This window comes from Actinia tenebrosa, unplaced genomic scaffold (assembly GCF_029948245.1).
Source record: "Actinia tenebrosa isolate PJP-AT-01 unplaced genomic scaffold, QUT_ActTen_1.0 PGA_scaffold7__59_contigs__length_16204524, whole genome shotgun sequence".
NCBI lineage: Eukaryota > Metazoa > Cnidaria > Anthozoa > Actiniaria > Actiniidae > Actinia > Actinia tenebrosa.
Window position 1 is genome coordinate 11,444,648 of NW_028292584.1, and position 22,257 is coordinate 11,466,904.

Consider the following 22,257-nt stretch of genomic DNA (forward strand, 5'->3'; position numbering starts at 1 on the left):
AATTTTTCTAACACACAAAAAATAGATTCTTGCAGGTTGTTTTTTGTTCGACTTATGAGATTTTTAAGAGCACCAAAACTACAAAATACGACAAATCAATGTATCTCTTTGTCTTTTCGTAGAAAAAATCTATGTGTTATTGTAGAATGATTGACTAGCCTTCATTCGTTCAATCATAGAGTCTGCAGATAACTATTATCTTATGAATCTTAATTTTTTTCTAATCACTTCCGGTAGCGCAATTTTTGCTCCAAAAGCTCGCGCAGGCTTCCATTAAATGCTGATTATCTCGAAAACAAGCTCGGGGGAAAGTTTATTTCTCTTTCCAGATTTGGAATCAACATTAAATTTCAATTTGGAAAATCGAAGTTTTTAAAAAAGTTTATTTTTTTTACAAAAAGTAGGCAGTCGCCTTAAAACATGTATATTGCAAGGAATGGTGCTATTTTACTTCCGGTTAAAGCCGTATCAGTCATAGAGATCGTAATTAGTCATATTTTGAGGTCATTAAGCACGAAAAACGAGAAAGGCGACCCCCAGGTTTTTAATGAAGATTTGAAACGTCCATAGTGCAATGAATACGACTATACAAAGTTTGGGCAGTCTGACATTTCTCTTTCCATTTAATTGAATATCTTCCGAGTATTTTCATGCCTATTTCTCGTGAAATTCTAATGGAAATCATGACAAAGAGGAGTATAAATAAGTATAAAGGACAGACTACACATGAGTATATTTAAAAAATTAATAAAATATTTAGACTTAAACTTTGATGCTGCGTTAAACGCTTATCCTCCATGCAGATGATTTGAAACTGGAAACATATGCTAGAAATAGGAAATACAATGTTTAACAATTATTGTGTGAATGAAGTGAATACGAAAATGCAGCATAAAGTGAATATCGGGGAATATTTACCGAGACGCGAGTCTTCGAGGCATTCGAGAATTGGCTACATGAGTCGCACAGTGTGTGACGTGTCGTCATGGTGACGAAAGTGAAAAGGTATACGCCATTTGCACATGACAGGGCGTGAAATTTACTACGTTTTGAAGGTCAATGAAATTCAAAACAGTCAGTGGAAAGTGACCTGCTGATGTCAAATGAATCTACTCAATCGTGATTCTTATTTAAAAACTGTAAGTATTTCTTTTTTATTATTGTCAATCCTCTATTCCTTGCTTTTCCCAACGTTTTTAGACAACGAAAAAGTAATCTTTTTTTGCTTTAAACAACTAGTTGCAGCAAATTATGAGGATACAAAAATGATAAGTATAGTTTAATAAATGAGCAGGAGTGTTTATCAGACTTAAATCCTGATAAAAATAACGATTTTCGAGTTTATTGAATGACTTTAAAAAATCATGAATAATTAATGAATATTTAGGGTCCTTATTCGTGCCATACTCTTGTACTCTTTTGGTCCTTTATATAGATTTCAAAGTTTCAAAACCTTTATATTAAGATTTCCACGTTGAACTATTATCAGGTATAAAGATCCATGCACGTTATGGAATTGAAGGAACTGATAGGTCTAAATGTATATGCTCATTAACTCTTCATGAATTTTTGAAGTAAACTAAAAAGATGCTGGTTTCGTGAGACATAAACATAACAAGCCGCAAGGCCGTTTTTTTGGTGAATATTTGTGCCAGCATGTTCCCAGTATCACTATGGTTACTACCACAAATTCTAGTATCGTGTCAATTGGATTAACACTTCGATACAAATCAGCGTAATATGATCAAATAGCAGTGCTGTTATTCTCTTTACCTCTTCGCATTTTGTTCTAACTATGAAATGTTTTATAACTACGATTAGAGGTTAGAAATTTAAAATGTAGCCTCTCACAGAATTACGGGCGAGCCACCTGAGCAATTCCGTTGCTTTCGGGCGAGCAGCAGTAAGGGGGACTCGCGAAAGGGGTACCGGGAACGCCGGGAATTTCCCGCCTCAAGTGGTTGCCGTCCGCAGCGGGAATTACCCGTAGGCAGGTATTTTGGTAAAGATATTCCATAAGTATACGATGCACGAATGTAGGAAGTTTGCCAATGATTTCTGTGTGACTTGTCTAAGACCCAGAGTTAACATACCAGAGCCCCAAGGTTTCTGGTGTTGCAAAAAGAAAATGCAAATAGAAGACGACACGTCAGCACAGTGTTACGAGTGTGGTAAGAATATTCGTAATGCCGTACCAAATGCTACCAGAGAGCAGTATTACGCCAATGGAGGTCGTAAGAAAACATCTTATAAGAGAATAAAATACTTTAGGGACTGGATGAGTCATATCCAGGGTTTACGACCGGTATATTTAAACGACGAAGTCAAGAAGAAAATCATAGACCACTTAGAAGAGCCGACCCCGCAAAGTCTACGGAAAACGCTGAAAAAATTAAAACTAGGAAAATATTACAAAGACATCTCTTACATTTTGTCTGAAATTACCGGTAAGTCTATTCCCGAGGTTTCTGATATGAGCAGAGCCGAGTGGATGTTTTGTCGGCTGGATAAGGATATTCCTTATTACCCTGACGTAATCTATGAAATATTTTACAAAATTGACCCCAACCACCCCCTGTTAGGATGGATTCCAAGAAGATAGTGGACGATTACGTCATATGTTTTCAGCAAATCAAAACCTTCACAATTTTCATTCACATTTGTGAAAACGTTTCACATTTGTGAAATAAATTTGTGAAATTAATTTGCATATGAACCAGACAGCCGGCGTTCGATATGTAAATAGAATCCTGTTTGGCTTTTTTCAAAGCAGATGTTTACTGAGCAAGCTTTCTTTGAAGATCTTCTTTTGCCTCCTGGTAGATCTTTTTGCGAGATTCCTCGGAAAGATCTTTTACGACTGTTTTTTTATTCCTTATGTCCGTCTTTAATTTCTCGTATTTGCCTTCTTCGGCCAGAATAAGCGAGAATTCTACGTCGTCTATCTTTCTGTCACGCAGAGCCTTTGAGACAAGATCGGTAATTGTATTTACTTTAGCCCTTGACAGAGCTATTGTCGTGTCATGCTTGGATATTTTGCTTGACAACTGTTTCATAATACCCGTAGCAACAGCAGAAATAATACCACAGGCTGCCCCAACGCCGGCCAAAGGAACTCCAACGATTATTCCCGGTCCGGTAAGCGAAGTAGCAACGCCAGAGCCCGTTAACACAACAGATATGGATCCTGAAGTTATCGCAATCTTATGTAGCGTACTCCGGGCTCTAACGTATTTCTTCCTAACTTTTTCGTAGTGTTTTGCTTGTCCTTCCAAGTAAGCCAGGATTAAATTTGCTTTGTTGAGCCTAAAGTTTTCAGCATCCCTAGGTAAATCAGGATAAAGTGGAGGTGCTGATGGTATAACATCCATTATATACTAATGTACGACGCTTTTGGGAATGATATTGAGGAGCAGCCACATCATGACAACCGGGATTACTGGAACTGGAGAGCATTTAGGAAGATGTTTCCGCCTGCAGACCCTAGTAAGTTCGAAAGGAGACCCGATGGGATTTACTATAAAGGCTCCAGAATGTACAGCAATGCGGACTTGGAGCCAAAGAAACCAAAACCCGAGCATAAAGAAAGGCAGCCTAATTTTCCAGAGAATTTATTACCGGCAACGGAGGATTACCCATTTTACGATAACTAAGGCGGCGCAAATGACTTTGCTAAGATGGTTACCTCCTTAGAAATCCCCGTGGGTTCTACGACTTTCGAAATAAAAGTCAGAGACATCTTTAGAGAAACTGCCATGAAACATACCTCAGGGAAAGAATCCAGAGAATGGTTATCATGTCCCAACATGCGGTATTGGCCGCAGCAGTTAAACTTTGCTGCCTGGGCTGCTACTAAAGGATGCGGTATAGCCGCGGACATCTTTCATATTCCTTTCCTGCGATTTCATGTTGCTTTTACTATTCGTAGGATATTGTTTGAGTTAGGAGCGCCGCTTCCTAGTGACACTATCTTTAAGCCGAAGGATAACAAATATGACAAAGTCGCATGGGAGCGATTAAGGAATGAGTTTAAGCTGACCAACCCCGATTTTCGCAACAAAGAGGGTGCCGCCCATGGTTTAGGAGAGACTTACACCTATGCTTCGTATGTTGGCGCCAGCATAGAAACTCCGGGTATGGGGTATCCTAGCAGATGGGAATTCTCCGACTTAGGGGGTAAAGCGTCAAAAGGTGACTTGATTTACTTCATAGAAAGCAAAGAGAAATATCCTTGGGCGGCTTTCTTTGCCGCAAAGGGCATTGGACTGAAAAACCTAGCAAGGATTAACCGCAGCATTGAAGCCTTTGTTTACTGCATTCTAGGAGCACAGGTTAGCACTCGCAGCCCCATCGTAGATGCCAGTGGTGCGTCACAGGAAACGCAACAAGTATTCCTTGTCCTCTTCGAAAGCGCTGTTATCGAGAATGAGATTTCTAAGTTAGTTCAAAGATATCAACTTGCGGTGCAGCAATCTAAAGTGCGGCTAGATTACGCCTTGTCGCCCGGTTGTTGGCTAATGCCAAGTAATTTGGTCATCAACGCCGATTCCATCGTGGGTTACAACAACAAACTTCGACCAGCTACTAAGGATATGAAGTTTGGGGTGAATGACGTGAACTCTGACACTCTTAGGAGCATCCCCCATTTCGTGGAGAAGTCAAAAAAGGAACACGCAGAAAAACCCGAACCAAAGAAGAAGCCTCAAAAGAAGGTTATGTCAACCATACCCGAGGAATATGACCATAACTTACTAAAAGCCGGCCTAGCAGCTGCAAGCATTGGTCTGAGCTATTATATATGGCGATGAACAACCCCTACGTAGCTGGAGTAGATTGTGTTTATACGACTTACACAGGCGAGAAAAAATACACCCAGGCATCTTGGGTTGATGTCACCGGAATGTCCGTGAATTTGAACTACTCGGGAAAGAAGTTAATCCTTTGTAGTATTTGCATTGGCACGAGCAGCCATGCCAACGTGGGCTTCGTGTTCCTGGATGACAATGGCATACTGCAGCCTATGCGTGTGAAGACAAACAACAGGGAGCCTGCGCATTTCTCCGTAGAGCCGCCAACGAATAGCGCTGAGAATCATTCCGTTTGGACTCTTCATATGGTTGCTAACTGCCATGGGAGGGTAAAGCTACAAATACGCGTAGTAGTATAGGGAATGGGGGTTCCAGCGCAATCTCAACACGGGGTAAGACCCGTGTCAAAAATCCACCTACGGACGACCCCCACTCCAAGTGTGGTTGAGGGCAACAGCGCACTTAAATATGTTAGTCTATATATGGAGTGCGAAGATTGTAAGAGAACTTTTAAGAAAGAAGCGGATTTGAAAAAGCATTTGAAAATGAAGACGAAGTGTATGAGCAGTTATGATTGTGGATGTGGTAAGAAGTTTGAGACTAAGGTTAAATTGTTTTGGCATTGTCAGGACTGTGAGTACGACTACGACGACCTAAAAAGTGCTTGGTATTAGGTATAAAATATTTCCTATTATATAGATGGAATCCCAAAGCAACTTCAGCACGGTGTCAATACCCGGTAACGGTGAGATTGACGTTAGACAGTTTTGGCGTCAGTCAGAAAGGAAGGTTAAAAGGACTCTCCGAAAAGGTATAGAAGAATTAGGAGCCCTGAAAGCGAGCATAATGGTAGAAGTAAGTTTGTCAAAAGACGAGGTAATGACGACAGCAATGTTGCGATCAAAGTCGTTAGTGATATTAGAATCCACGAATCTGGATAGGTCACTCAGTGAAGCCTTAGAAGCAATAATGGAGTCGCTGTCTAACTACACGAAAGAAGGATCGGGTTGGACAGTAGAGGAGGTTGAAGGAATAGAGATAAGTATAGCCAGGTACGTACCCATACGAGGGGGGAGTTACGTACCGCTACCAACGTGGGTAGAAAGGAAGAAGGCTATTGTAAACGTGAAGAATGAAGACAATCGATGCTTTATGTGGGCAATCAGGTCTGCACTGTATCCAGCAGAGAAGGATCCCTGTAGGACAAGTAAGTATCCCACAGATGATTTAGAGTGGGATGGTGTGGAATTTCCCATGCGGTTGATAGACATCCCCATATTTGAGGAAATAAACGATCTAGCAATTAACGTTTACGGAGTCAGAGAGCAGACGATAGTACCGTTAGTTCTGTCAAAAAGTAAAGGAGAGCGCGTACATTTATTCTACCACGGCGGACACTACTCATGGGTTAAACACATTAGCAGACTATTCTACAGACATACTAAGCACAAAGGCAAAAAGTACTTCTGTGACTGCTGCTTGCTGTCATTTACATCCTTAAATGCCCTAAAGAAACACGATGAGATCTGCCGCGGAGTCGAAGAAGTGGCGCAACGGATCCAGATACCCACCAACAAAGAGCTTTCATACGCAGACCATCAAAAGCAGATGCAAGTGCCTTACGTGATATATGCAGACTTCGAAGCGTTGATAACTAAGGAAGAGCAGAAACGTGGTGCCACGAATAAGGTAGGATTACACGAGATCTGCTCCTTTGGTTACATAGTAGTCAGATCAGACGGTAAAGCAAACCCTCCTGTGATTTACCGAGGTAAGAACGCAGCTAATGAGTTTCTAGAAGCATTGCGAGAAGAGGAGGGGGAGATTAGAGAACAATTAAGACGTCCAAAGAAGATGGAATTTACCAAAGAGAACCAGGAGGCTTTTAACAAGGCAAAAAAATGCCACATTTGTCAACATACGCTTCTTCAGTTTGGAAGACGAGCCAAGAAAGCGTGGGATGAAGATGGAAAGTATCTAGGAGAAGCTCATTTTAAATGCGGGAAGTATGCTAAGAAAGGTGAGAAGCCGGGAAAGCCCTCCACGCACTGCATTCACTGCCACAAAGCATTTGTTGAGGATTTCTATGTGGATAAGGTTAGGGATCACTGCCACATCACTGGTAAATACAGAGGAGCGGCTCATTGGAAATGCAATATAAACTTCAAAGTAAATCCAGACATGGAGATTCCGGTGTTCTTTCACAACCTCCGCGGTTACGACTCCCATTTGCTACTACAAGGAACAGACGGCTCCGACGTCAAATGCATACCCAACAACAAAGAGCGCTACATGTCCGTAACTGTGGGTAAGCTAAAGTTCTTAGATTCGCAGCAGTTTATGGCGGACTCCTTAGCAAACCTCGTAAAGTATAACACCAACTTTCCCTTTTCCAGTCCATATGGCGCGGAAAGGAAAGGAGTCTACCCATATGAATACATGGATTCCTGGGATCGATTCAAAGAGTCCCTACCACCCAAAGATCGCTTCTACAGCACCCTAAACGAGTCCGGTATAAAGGATGAGGAGTACCAGCATGCGTTAGACGTGTGGGAAAAGTACTCCTGTGAGAACATGGGGGACTACCACGACATCTACCTAAGGTCTGACGTAGTGCTGCTTGCAGATGTTTTCCAAAGCTTCAGAAAGATGGCTATGGAATATTACGGATTGGATCCCGCTAATTTCTACACGGCTCCTGGGCTCAGCTGGAGTGCTTTGTTAAAGAAGACAAATGCGCAGTTGGATCTCCTAACGGAATACGACATGTATCGGTTTATGGAAGACGGTATTCGTGGCGGCGTATGCGGGCCCAGCCGACGTTACGCCCGCGCAAACAACCCCTTAGTAGAGCCCGACCCAGAGAAACCAACCACATACATTTACTACCTGGATGCAAATAACCTTTATGGTTGGGCAATGTCACAGTACCTACCTGTGAGAGACTTCGAATGGGATCCAGTGAAGCCGATAGACTTCTACATGCAGGTAGGAAAGAAGGAAGACAAGGGTTACGTTTTAGAAGTGGATCTGGAGTACCCAGAGCGCCTGCACGACGAACACAATGAGTTCCCCTTAGCACCAGAAGCGATAGAGATACCATTTAAGCAGCTAAGTCCGCTGCAAAAGCAAATGTGCCCTGGTTACAAACCGTACAGGAAACTAACTATGAACCTGATGGATAAGAAGAAGTATGTGGTACATTACCGCAACCTGCAGTTCTACGTGCGACACGGAATGCGCGTAGAGAAGATCCACAGAGTCCTAAAATTCACGCAGGAACCCTGGATGCGCCCCTACATTGACTTTAACACGCAAAAGCGTACCGCAGCGAAAAGTGACTTCGAGAAAAACCTCTTCAAACTGATGAACAACAGCGTGTTCGGAAAGACAATGGAGAACATCCGCAAGCGCGTAAGCGTAAAAATAGTCAGCACCAAAGAGGAAGCAGAAGCATACGTGTCACAGCCAGGCTTCGTTAGATACGTAGAAATGCTGAACTTCTACGTGATTCACATGAAAAGGGCAAACCTCTTACTAAACAAGCCCGTTTACACAGGCTTTACGGTGCTGGATCTATCGAAGCTGCTTATGTATGAGTTCTACTACGATAAGCTTAAGCCAAAGTACGGAGACCGCTGTCGCCTCCTGTACACAGACACCGACTCCCTAATTCTAGAAGTGCAAACGGAAGACGTTTACAAAGACTGCCTCCCCGACATAGACGAGTACGACACCAGCGGTTACCCGAAGGAGCACTTCCTTTACTCTGCGAAGAATAAGAAGGTAATTGGGAAGATGAAAGACGAAATGTTAGGAAAACCCATAGTAGAGTACGTGGGTCTGAAACCAAAGATGTACAGCGTGCTAAAGTTAGACGGCGTAGAAAAGAAAGCTAAAGGCGTAAAAAAGTACGTGGTTAAGAAGGACATTACGCACGAGTCCTACCTCAACGTATTACGAACACGCAAGGAACAGCGGCATAAGATGAACAGCCTGCGCAGCTATGGTCATCAGATACATAACGTCACGCAGGAGAAGGTGTCGCTGTCTGCATTTGACGGTAAGCGATGGATGTGTGATGACGGAGTGCATACGATAGCATTCGGACATCACACGATAAGCAGTTCTTCCACGACGAACCCACGTGTGGGGCCATCGTGAAGATAATACAAGATGGGCTGACCCTTCTTAGCTATTACGCTTCGGATCTGGTAAGTTTCCAAAGACCAATTAGGATCCGTAGCTCTTTTGGATCCTCCTCCTAATTCACCCGGTCCGTAGAGATATCGGACTGTGACATTACCTAATTTTTTTTCATGGGGGAAGACCGCCCTCGAACTTCTGACGAAGGACTTGTGTTCATCGTGTTTCTTTTTTATGGCATCCTTGGGTTTTATTCCCGTAGCCCTGGCCGCCTCGTTGTTCAAAGCCGCGACGACCTGGGGGAGCCTCTGAGTCCATTCCCTGTTGCGTTTGGAGGGATCTTCCAGCTCTTTCCAATACTGGTACCCAAAGAGACGCTCGGCCAAGGTCTTATTGAATCTTTCGACGATGCTCTGACCCCTGTGGTACTCTGCTTCGGCTCTCCTAATCTTAGTGCTGTGGTCTTTCAGGGTCTTAGTAACCACGCCCATGAACTCTGTCCCCGCATCCACTTGCAGCAGCTTAGGCCATTTCAAGACGCGCTTATAAATCCTACCTAGGGCTTCTGCGGCTTCCCCAGAATCCTTGCTGGTTATGGGTTCGGCGTCCTTGTATCTGCTTGCGATATCAACTACGGTCAAAGCGTACCTATAGGTCTTTTTTCTCACCTTGTCGTGCGGTAAGAAAAGCAAATCCGCCTGATGAACTTCATTAGGGGCATTTACGGTAAAGCTGGGCCTGGGAATGTACTTAGGCACGGGAAGGTAAACCTGCCAGAGGGTTTGTTTTCTTAGCCAGTTCTTAGCCGTTTCATCTGATACCCTGGCCGCGGTCGCGCGTTTCTTGATAGCCGACGCTCCTTTCCAATAGCCTTCAGGCCCATAGTAAATCCTTTTAAGTTTGTCCTCTACGCGGCCCATTATATGAATTCCAAAACAAGATTGATCTTACGTCCGTTAAAATCCACCGTCTTTCCGTCCACTTTGATGGTGATGTTTATGCTTTCTACCAAATTAGACAAATCATAGCTCAAAGAAATGGGAGTGTATTCTACTGGGTCAAATGGATTACCTTTGGGTAGAAACTTGGACATAAGAGAAGACTTTTCTCCATTGTTGTAACTATGGACTAAATTGCAATAGACTTCGTAAGAGGATGCGACTTTCCATTTCACAGGTATGGCTGTGTCGGTAATTGTCTTGCCCGAGGCACATAATAAAGATCCCAATGGGTCAGACTTTCCAAAAGTTACTGAATAGTTTGGCATATTATGTTTGAAGGTCATTTCGTGCGGCAATCCTGTGGTGAGCGTATAACCGTGTTTTGCTAATTCCTTAGCAAGGGTGATTGGTGTGTAATGTCCATCGGGCAGCAATACGCCTTGATAATTGCCGCCGCCTTTATGCTCAGTGATCAAGGCATTGACTAAATTATACCAAGAATTGTACAAAAAACAACTAACCAGCCTAACCTTATGGGCTTTGATGGGGGGATTCAGATAAGTGGTAAAGTTATTCTTGTCGCTTTCCAAAAAGACGATCATATATTTCAGGAAACACAGTTTCCTTCGTTAGAGCAGATACGCCAAAGCTACGCCTCCGGCCAGCCCTGCGACTCCTACGAAGACCAACTCATTGTCTTTTTGTTTCTTAGAAGGCTGATAGTAATTCTTGAACTGAGGCTTTCTCAACCCCGTTAATGCCGCGGGGTGTGCTTGCGCATAAAGTTTAAAGGCGTAGTCTGTATTTTCGAAGTTCTTATCCGCCTGCATATTGTCTTGGTAATTCTTGTCCAACCAATCCCTGTAAGCTTGTCTTTTTTCATTCCAAGCTGCCACGTCTCGCTGATATTTCTCCAGCGCTAAGTCGTGTCTCTTCCTTTCGGCGGCTAAATCTCCGCTGCGATCGCCTCTAACTAATCTATCCAAATACTGACCACCATAATTAGCTCCAGTGAATGCTAAAGCTGCAATAACTCCACCTGCGACCACGCTAGCCATTATATATTAGAAAATCACAGGGATTTTCACGAGTTATGTCGTTGGCAGGTACTTTTCCTTCCGTAGGTAATTCTTTACCATGATAGCCCCGCCTACGGCAGCGGTCATCTTAGCAAAATTAGCGAAGCTCTTGCTTGGGTCTTCAGTAAAGTCTTCTTTGAGCACTTTCTTACCTACCCAACCAATACCCGCAACAATAGAAGTAATGATAGCTGCTTCTTCAACAGTTTTCAATAACGCGGTTGACATTATATTACAAAGCGAGAAGGAAAATCTAGGTCGCCACGGATGATAAATCTACTCCATTTCAGGGATCTTACTTTTTCTAACAGCCGGCTCCACAGGTGCGTGCACGGGCGCGTGATATGTTGGTGGTTCTACCTTTTTCGTTGCCCGCCATTGTAAGTAAAGGCTGCCTGCAGCTATGATGACCCCTAACGCGCCGATGACGTACCCAGGATTAAAAAAGGATTCCTCTTCTTTTTCCTCCACCTTTTCTTCTTTTTTGGCTTTGTTCTTCCTGTTCATCTCCGCGAGCTTCTTTCCCGCGGCAACTCTGCCTGGAGATTTAGCCTTGGTAATCTTGGTATCTCCTATGGGTGGTTGTTCTTCGGTGCCACTCATCTTATATTAAGGGACTTGAAGGACTTGACAAGTAACTTGATGACGACTTGACAATGACTTGGCAATGACTTGACAACGACTTGACTAAGTACTTGAGGCGACTTGATCAGGTACCTCAGCAAGTGCCGCCTGGAAGACCTTTTCGACTTCTCTGTCCTTCTTGAAGTCCTTCCAAGAGGCACCAAAGGTGCCCGCAAGTTCCTTCAAGTCGACGTGCTGAGCCACGTGCAAAGCCGCAGAGGCGACTGCCATTAACTTACCGCACTTCAAAGACAACCACCCACAGGTTATCTTAAGTTCTTGGGCGATAACGTAGTCCTCGCTTATGTCCTTCCGCAGTTGCTCCACGTCGTCTATGGGCAGCGCAAGTCCGAGGAGCTTGGTGGCAAGTCGGATAGCGGAGTCTGCTACGGCGTCCGTGGTCTTACTTGCAAGGGCGGCCGCGTACCTCTTATGGAACCTTTTAACCTCCTCTTCCGACAACTTATTAACCTGCTCATGGGTAAGTTCCTTGCCTATCATTTCTTTGCACTTCCCAGAAGACACCAGGATGTTAAGTTGTTCCTTGAGGTTACTTTCATCTAACTGTGTGGGGACTTCATCTAAGAGCTGCTCAATGTCCATATACATTAGGAATCAAAGACTTTAAAGATCTGCGATCTTTATGGAATACGGAAACCTCAAAGAGAAGATCATCTTGGAATGTTGGTGCGTCTTTAAATGCCGCATGTATTCGTGTAACTGTTCCTTGGATATCTCGCCGCCGTAGTCGCTTAAGATGGTTTCCAGATCACTCCGGCTCGGAGTATAAAATACGACCAGTGAGCCTATGTTTTCCCTAAAAGGCTTGGAGACGCTGGTAAGCTGCTGCGAGAGCAACCAAACGCTGATATTGTCGTGTCTGCCGCTGAAAGCGAGTTTAACGAGCTCGGAAGTGCGTCTTTTTACGTCGTCCCCACAGGCAATGTCATCCAATATGAGGAGCGTCTGCGTATCTTTAGGGAATTGCTTATGCCAGAACTTCAAATGGCTGGATAACTCGTTAGGGTCTAAGATATCTACAAAGAAGTCGTCGTCTTTCACTCCTATGCCCGTCCAGGTGCGGTTATTCACGTAGGTGGGGCATGATAGCACGATGTAGTCGAAGCGGTATCTAAAGGGTCCTAATAGCTGCTCCACGACGAATTGGGTCTTTCCGCAGCCGGTGGGTCCTACTATCAGAGCATTGCAGGGAATATGGTTCGGATCCATTATATATACGATGGACCCAGTGGACGCAGTAAGAAGGATTGGCACCGACGCAAAAGATAAAAGAGACACCATAGAAATGCAAAGGGAGGAGATCGATCGGCTGAAAGAGCGCGTGCAGGAATTGTACGATGAAATGTGCGGTCTGAAGCGTGCAGAACGGTTTGGCGCGCTGATAACTATGGCAACGTGGGCTAAGGAGTCCGTTAAGGACTTCATGCGATATCCCCTGTAGAATGTTGACGTTTAGGTTAAATCTTTGTTAAGGATGCCTGGAAACTATTTCAAAGAGTGTCTCAGAATGTTGACGTTTAGGTTAAATCTTTGTTAAGGATGCCTGGAAACTATTTAAAAAGTGTCTTAGAATGTTTACGATAAGGTTAAATCTTTGTTAAGTCGCCCATAAGCTATTCCAAAAAATGCCTCAGAATGTTGACAATAAGGTTAAATCTTTGTTAAGGATGCCTGGAAACTATTTCAAAGAGTGTCTCAGAATGTTGACGTTTAGGTTAAATCTTTGTTAAGGATGTTAAATGGAGGCTAAGATATTGTTAAGTATATATGGACTGCTCGTTGTGTAAGAAGGTGTTCAGCACCAAACAAAGACTTCAATACCACGTTCGTCGCGGCGTTTGTACAAAGAAACCCCATAGCCGCGCTTGTAAGGATTGCGGTAAGGAATTCAGCACCGTTCAAAAGATGCAACAACATCAGGATAAACGCATTTGTGGGAATAAGGAATTCCACAACCCCTTCGAAATGCAGCAGCATCTGAAAAGGGGCGTCTGTAATCGAACCAGACAGTGTAGGTTCTGTAATAAGATACTTAGTAGTCGTCAACGTTTACAGACGCACCGTAGAACGCATGAAGTGAATTATCGATTTCTCTTTGGGGCGTATGACTTGGAAGGCGTGGATTGCTACCAATGTGCGGATTTGATGTGTCGCTGCCCGCATAAAGAGGATTACTTAAGGAATCGCATAGATTACCATAAGAAGATAGTCCGTACTTTCCCCTCTTTTGAACGCGCCGAAGGCGTTCCGTGGACTAAAAGGGAGTATTGGAGGCAGGAGTGCGATCGTTGTGGTTGTGTTAGAGAAGAGGAACATATCTTCAACTGCCTTAACAAAGATTTAACCTAAACATCAACATTCTGAGACACTTTTTAAATAGTTTCCGGGGTGTCTTAACAAAGATTTAACCTTATTGTTAACATTCTGAGACACTCTTTGAAATAGTTTCCACGCATACTTAACAAAGATTTAACCTTATTGTTAACATTCTGAGACACTTTTGAAATAGCATTTCTTGGGGCCTTAAATAGTAAGGTAGGGTTTGCGCAAAGAGTCTCAAATCCCATCCTTATTTTTATTTATTATTATTAAGGATAATGAATAATAATAAATAAAAATAAAGACCCCTTTAAAGGGGCCTTGCAGAGTCCCCTAAGTATATGGTAGCCTACTTCACGGCATTCTTTGGGGCGCCCTAATCACCCTTTCAATATATGGACTGTATTACGTGCGAACCACCTGCAGATTGCATTGCGACACCGATACCCAAACCGCGTAAAAAATACACCTGCCTTCATTGCGACAGGGTATTCTCCGAAGGATCCTTTGTGGGGCATTGGTGCTCCGCGGATCCTAAAGCGCAGCGGACTTTAGCAGACGCGCTCAACTACAAAGAGGAGATGGAGTGACTCTTCTTTCAATGTCAAACTTCCATCGGCCATTTACCTTACCATAGCTGCGTAAGTGGGTGAATTCCTCGCCCTGAATTACGTACCGCACGCAATCCGGCGCCCAAAGGGAATATTCCTTGCCTTCTAAGTCTTTGAGGACTAACCGTAAACGGTCGATGTCTTCGAAGACGACGTAATTTTTTATTTCGTATGCTTTACCGTGGACAAGATCACGCCAGTGAGTCAAGCTGAGCTTCATTATACCTATGGAATATCTTTAGGTGTGTTTTCAAAGTGGCGTAGGACTTAGACCGCTTCACGCAGCCCCTACAGGGAATACGAATGCCATCCGCGTAACCTATTAAGGCACGGCAGATAATGTCGTAATCGTTGCTAACCATCGTTAGGTAACCATTTACGTCAAGCTGTGAGATTTTCTTAGATTGCTTCGCGGATAAGACGCCGTTTCCTTTTGGGGTTTTCAACTCAATACACAACCCGCGGTATTTCTTATGCGCATTTAGGATTAAAAGGTCGGGTTGACCGGCTTGGTAGCCTTTTCGCCAGCAGGTTATTCGCTTGCTGTCTGAATCTTGAAGTTCGCCAAGACCCGGCGCTATGATGAAATCGGGGTAAAACCTACGTGTGTAGTCGACGACCTTCGCGTGTAGGTCGGCTTCATTTTCGATCTTAAATACTAACTTGTTTGGGCCGCCAAGCCGCCTTTCTATTGCATATTTACCCGTTTTCCTTAGCGCGGGTAGGACTTCCTCAAAGACCCAATCACGAAACTCCACAGCTTTGGGTAGTTTGGAGCTAAATATCAGTTCATACAAGCCAGGTTCGGATATAAACACTGCATTTGGTTGCGTAGTAAAGGAGCGGTGATTCGCAGCCCCTTGTAGATCAGCCCATTTTTTCTGGTATTTCTCAGATACGTGTGCTCTAATTGCATCTCTAGGGCGCTCATAGCCCAATGCCAAAGCCACCTCCTTTGCTTTGAAGTACAAAGTTTCGCCTTGCACTATGCATTGCCGTTTGGTGTCGTTGTTTTCAAATACGCGAAGCATTGTATATTTAAGAAATATTTTAACATTAATATGCAACGCTCTTTAGCTGATTCATTTCTACGCTCAGTTGCGCGTCAGACACGACGAAGACGTAGCAGTTTATCTTGTCGCCGTCGCCGGCATTGGTGTTCTTGGTGCGCTTGATCTCCAATGTTATGCCGTCCTGCGTATTTACTAGACGTAAACCCTGACCATGTAGGTTTTCGTCGTTAATGGTGCGCATGTCGATCCACAGCGCGTACTTATCATTAAAGAATTCCTCGGGGCTAATTTGGGCGCCAAACTTGCGCATGGCCTCTCTGTACACGTCTGCGGGCTTTATCCCCTGGGAGTAGACCTTGTTTGGAACGCCGTTTATGTTGACCCCTACGTTAGTAATGTTAGGGTTGTGAAAGGCTTCGGAGTCGCGCTTACCGGCCTCGTAGGGTTTGGCAAACACCAGCATCAACCCCGTAAGACTTCTTCGGGGGAGGTTAATGCTTTGGTTGATAACCTCGTCCGTCTTATCCAGGAAGCTGAACGTCTTATACATCACTACGTGGTCGTATAAGAATGCCTTCCCGGAGCTGTATTCCATGCCAGCGCTACGGGCCAGCTCTTCGCTGTACACCGTTTCGTACTGTAATTCTAGATTAGTGATAGAGTATGGGGTTGTTGTGGTAAGTGCAGTGCTTAGCCCACCAATGATGTTATTAGCATCTGCTAAAGTTACTTCAAACTGTAGCTCGGATAACTGTCTTGGGTAATACACACCGTGATTCGTAATCACTTCAAAGTCCAGCGGTATGACATACTTGCTACCATAGGCGGTCTTTATTCGCTTTGCGTCTGCCACTGCGGTTTCTCCGCTACCGTCAGTAGGTTGCGTTTTCGTAGGTGTGCGGACCTTACGTAGAATGACACTACCAATTCCTTGTTCTATCCTTTGCGCGCGGTCAAAGGCTGTCAACCATAGATCCTTATAGGTGGTATACAGATCGTACCTATTTAAGTCCAGCAAAGATTCCCCGGCGAACTTTACGCGCATCTTAGAAACGATGTTGCGACCCACGTTGTTAACGATAATCCTTTCATCTGTGGGGCTTGACTGCACCGCTAAGTCGAACCTTAAAGCCAAGGTGCCGGGTACTAAGACTAGGTTATCTGTTAGGCGGGGTACGCCTACGTACAAGGTTTCCCCTGGCTTTGCGCTGCTGGGGGTAAAGGTGACCCGATGAAAGGTGCGTTCTGCCTTCAGCCCGCCAACCTGCTTAGGTAATACGTTGGGATTTAACTTTGAGCTTATCATATATAATGGAAGTAGAAGGAACAGACCCCGACTTCGATCCCACCACTGAGGAAGGTCAGGCTGACATTAACGACGGTGATGAAGAACCGCTGCTTCCCACCCAACAAGTCGACGATTCCCTAAGGGATAGGATTGCAAAGGCCCTAAGACATCCCAAAGCACGCGAGTACACGTTTCCGCGTGAGCACATAGAGCTTCAAAACATGGGCGAGCCGGAAGCAGCCGCGCGGGAAACCGTAGAGTGGGCAGCGCGGGAGCTAGAGCTGCGCTACGACAACTTTGATGCTGACGACGTAAAGCTCACGGAAAAGGGAAACAAAGTCCTCATAAGCGTCCAAGACTTAAGATTTCCCGACAAAGACCGCTGGACAAAACCGCAAAACCTCTTTGATGAGGAGGGCAACGTTAGGGGTGACGTCTTGAGATTAAGAGGCTTTCAGCGTGCTACTAGAAGCCTGTTAGAAAGGCTGCACAACTTAACCGAAAGGACCAACGCGGAAAAACGTGCCGCGGATCTGCAAAGGGAGTTAAGAGAAAAAGATGTAGAATATGCAAAGCAAGGTCAGCTACTTGCCGATGCTGAAAAGAAGTCCGCCCATCAAGATGAAAGAATAAAAGAAATAGGAAATTAGGTGGATCAGGCCCTGCGCGAATTAGACAAAGCACGGGAGGACTTAGGAGAAGCCCAAAGCTCTGGCGCCTCAGTGGAAGCACTGCGGGAAACGTTGGAAGAAAGGGAGGAGGAATACATGAAGCAAAACCAGCGGCTTGCCGACGCGCATAGGAGGGAGGTCGAATTTAAAAATCAAGAAATAAGGGAGCTGGTAGACCAAAGAACCCAAATTCGACGTGAAAGAAATCAAACTCAAAGGGCTCTTAACCTCGCCCTGCAAGAGTTGGATCTAATTAAAGACGATACCGATAACCTACAAACCACCATAGCCGGCTCTTTAGTGGAACGGCGGCGGTTAATGGCCGAAATCAATACTAAGGAGGAACAAATCCGGCAAAGAGATCAGGCCATCGAAGACCTGGAGGGGCAAATAGATCGGCAGCTGGAAATAATCAATGACCAGGCTCGTCCCGAAGAGGAAAGGGAAGCAGCTCAAAAGGAAGTAGAAACCCTTCAGGAGAGAGTTGCGGAATTACAGGCGCAAAAGGACAACTTGGAAAAGGAGCTGGGGCTTACCACCAAGGAAAAGGTAAAAAGAGCCCTTTTGAAGTATGGCGTTCCACTGGCATTTGCGGTCGCTATTAGCACCGTAGTAGGAGTCATCCTTAACGCACTTAAGGCTACGGGCGCAGGCGTAAAGAAATTAGGTAAGGGACTGACGGACTTGGGAAAAAAGATGGCAGCCGGTCTTCCTGGGCTGCTGGGTTCGGTTGTTTCCTTGGCACTTAGGGCCGGCGGCGAACTGTTAAAGTTCGTGGGGAATAACATTTGGATCTTGGTTGTCGCTATTGGAGTGGTACTCCTGAAGAAGATGAAGGGTTAATCTTATCCTTGTATGTTACTGGTGGCTTATCGTCGTCGGGCGCCCGAGGCGTCCTCGACTGGGGATAAGTAAAGATAGTATTCGCGCCGCCCTGATAATGCGGAACTAGCGGCAGCACGCTCATGGTGCTAATGGGCTTATGATTCCAAGTAGCATCCGTTGGAGGATCTTTTGACGGGGCGGCATTTATCCGAAGGTAGGCAACGTCGTTGGGAAGAACCTGAAGCTTCGCATATTGGCAATTAGCTATCGTGTGAAAAGTTACCGGCGTTAAGTCTTCTCCGCTTCTTGGAGGGGGCTCCGACGAGAAATGGGCTGGGTTCCTATTATTATCTTTTTTTCTGTAGGGTAGTAATGGATGGTTATTCTCATCGACAATCCTAAACCCGACATTACACGAATACCCCGTCGAAATGCTAATGGTACACATGATCAATCCCAGGCCCCCAACCTTCACCCACAGCCCGGTGTCAAGCCAATGCTGTTCTAAGTAGTCCTTCTCCTCCAAAAAATGTAGAAACCAATCTTCCTTCGCGTGTGGGTTCATATATTTCAAGAATCAAAGATCCTCCTAAAGGCTCACCACCGTAAGAGTGCTAATGGTCTTGTGATTATAAGGTCGATCTCTTTGGTCATGTATGCTATTTATCGTTACTACGCCCGTGTCGTCTACTCTCATTTGCAGCTTTACCTTCCCATGGCAATCGGCAACCATATGAAAAGTCCAAACCGAGATGTTTTCGGCGCTGGCTGGGTTGGGCTCTACGGAGAAATGCGCAGGCTCCCTGTTATTATCCTTTACACGCATAGGCTGCAGTATACCCTTGTCATACAGGAACCTAAAGCCCACGTTGGCGTGACTACTCGTGCCAATGCAAATACTACAAAGGATTAACTTCTTTCCCGAGTAGTTCAAGTCTACAGACATGCCCGTGACATCAACCCAAGATGCCTGGGTGTATTTTTTCTCGCCTGCGTAAGTCGTATAAACACAATCTACTCCAGCTACGTAGGGGTTGTTCATCGCCATATATAATAGCTCAGACCAATGCTTGCAGCTGCTAAGCCGGCCTTTAGTAAGTTATGGTCATATTCCTCAGGTATCGCAGGCAGGACCTTCTTTGATGGTTTCTTAACTACGGGTAGCTTCGTTTCGTGTGACTTTTTTGGCTTCACTACGAAGTGAGGAATGTTCCTAAGAGTGTCAGAGTTCACGTCATTCACCCCAAACTTCATATCCTTAGTAGCTCGTTGAAGTTTGTTGTTGTATCCTACTACAGAACCAGTATTTATAGATAAGTTACTAGGCATTAACCAACAACCCGGTGCTACTGCATAGTCCAACCTCGTCTTAGAATTTTGTATAGCTAGTTGGTAACGCTGTACGCCCTTGCTAATGTCACCCTCCAAGATTGAACTTTCGAATAGAATCAAAGCTTCGGCTCGCGTTTCTTCTGCGGCGCCCGTATTTCCGATTATGCTGGATCGGGTGTTTACCTGAGCTCCCAAAATGGAATACACGTAAGCTTCTATGCTGCGGTTCAAACGGGCAAGGCCGGCTCTAGTTAGTCCTTTACCTTCTGGGGGTATAAAGTTAAGATATTGCTTCGTTTGCTCGTCGTTGGTAATCTTAATAATCAGTGGATTGGCCCCTGCATACTTACCACCCTCGTCTTTGAACAGAGGTCCGTCTCTAACTTCCTTAGTGGTCTTAGCATTTGGTTCAACGAAGGTGCTACTGTCGTGAGTTTCTTTGTGATACCCAGTGTTCCATCGTAGATTCAACGCATGAACTTCCTTATCGCTTAGCACATGTCCACCAATCCCCCAATAAGCCCAAATATGTCCCAAGCCATTGTTAGCACCGGTAGTGCATCTAAAGTCTTTTCCCACAACACCGAACTCCTTACAAAGTCTGTCGTAGGCTGGAACATCGTATTTATTATCTCTTGGATAGAACGCGGCATCTCCCGGTAAAGCGGTAACTCCCATCTCATGCAGTATTCTTCTAACCGTGAAGTGAAAATGAAACATGAATATCAAATTCTTCATCAAGTTCGCACTTACACCGCAGCCGCTAGTGGCACACCAAACCGCAAAGTTCAGTTGCTGTGGCCAGTATCGCATGTTAGGGCCTCTCAACCATTCATGAGATTCCTTAGCGGTGGTATGAATAATGGGCACGTTTTTGAAGATATCTCGCACCTTTAACGGAAAGGAATGCTTGTTAGAAATCCGCATGTTCAGCGTTAGGTCCAAGCTTGGGTGTTTATCAAATGAAACTGCAGGTATCGGATAAGTACTGGTACCCAGCAATAATTCCTTTGACCAACCTTGCACGGGCTTATGTTCGATATAACCAGAATTCTTCAGTTGAGAGTCTATCTGATCGACCAGCGTAGGTTTCAAATCCTCATTGCTGTACATTCTGGAGCCGTTAAAGTAAATCCCATCGGGTCTTCTTTCGAACTTACTAGGGTCTGCATGTGGAAACATCTTCCTAAATGCTCTCCAATTCCAGTAATCCCGGTTGTCATGATGTGGCTGCTTCTCAATATCATTCCCAAAAGCGTCGTACATTAGTATATATAATGGATGTTATACCATCAGCACCTCAGTTGTACCCAGATGTTCCCAATTATCACGCTACCACTAAGGATACAGGTCCTAACGAATTAAACGTGGAGAATTTCAGGCTTAATAAAGCGAACTTAATCCTGGCTTACTTGGAAGGGCAGACAAAACACTACGAAAAAGTCCGAAAAAAGTACGTCAGAGCCCGGAGTACGCTACATAAGATTGCGATAACTTCAGGATCCATATCTGTTGTGTTAACGGGCTCTGGCGTTGCTACTTCGCTTACTGGGCCGGGAATAATCGTTGGAGTTCCTTTGGCCGGCGTTGGGGCAACCTGTGGTATTATTTCTGCTGTTGCTACGGGTATTATGAAAAAGCTATCCACGAAAATATCCAAGCATGACACGACAATAGCTCTGTCTAGGGCTAAAGTAAATACTATTACCGACCTTGTCTCAAAGGCTTTGCGTGACAGAAAGATAGACGACGTAGAATTCTCGCTTATCTTAGCCGAAGAAGACAAATACGAGAAACTAAAGACGGACATAAGGAATAAAAAAACAGTCGTAAAAGATCTTTCCGAGGAATCTCGCAAAAAGATCTACCAAGAAGCGAAAGAAGAGCTTCAAAGAAAGCTTGCTCAGTAAACATCGTGACAGGATTCTATTTACACATCGAACGCCGGCTGTCAGGTTCATATGCAAATTAGTTTCACAAAATATTACACAAAATATTACGCAGCCTGCATCGTTTTCACAAAATATTACACAGCCTGCATCGTTTTCACAAAATATTACACAAATGTGAAAAAACTTGTGTAAAATCATCGCCTGGGAATCCATCCCAATAGGGGGTAGTTGGGGTCTATTTTGTAAAATATTTCGTAAATTACGTCAGGGTAATAAGGAATATCCTTATTCAGCCGACAAAACATCCACTCGGCTTTTGTCATATCAGAAACCTCGGGAATAGACTTACCGGTAATTTCAGACAAAAGGTAGGGGATAGCTTTGTAATATTTCCCTAGTTTTAATTTTTTCAGCGTTTTCCGTAAACTTTGCGGGGTTGGCTCTTCTAAGTGGTCTATGATTTTCTTCTTTACTTCGTTGTTTAAATATACCGGTCGATAACCTTGGATATGACTCATCCAGTCCCTAAAGTATTTTATTCTTTTGTATGGGGTCTTCTTACGACCTCCATTGGCGTAATACTGCTCTCTGGTAGCATTTGGTACGGCATTACGAATATTCTTACCACACTCGTAACACTGTGCTGACGTGTCGTCTTCTATTTGCATTTTCTTACCACAACACCAA

At 44.4% G+C, this 22,257-nt stretch overlaps 2 protein-coding genes across 5 annotated transcripts in view; both read right to left on the minus strand.

The window, feature by feature from the left end:
• The window catches only part of LOC116288558 (B-cell receptor CD22), an 85,322-nt gene that overhangs the window by 28,912 nt on the left and 34,153 nt on the right, over nucleotides 1-22,257 (minus strand). The gene's annotated exons all lie outside the window — the stretch shown is intronic.
• Nucleotides 781-21,517, minus strand: LOC148905606 (uncharacterized). Its single transcript, XM_089040595.1, has 3 exons — nucleotides 21,391-21,517; nucleotides 20,029-21,031; nucleotides 781-827 (listed from the first exon to the last, which is right to left on the minus strand). The coding sequence occupies exons 2-3, from the start codon at nucleotides 20,942-20,944 to the stop codon at nucleotides 781-783; spliced, it is 963 nt and encodes a 320-aa protein (XP_088896721.1). The 5' UTR covers nucleotides 20,945-21,031; nucleotides 21,391-21,517.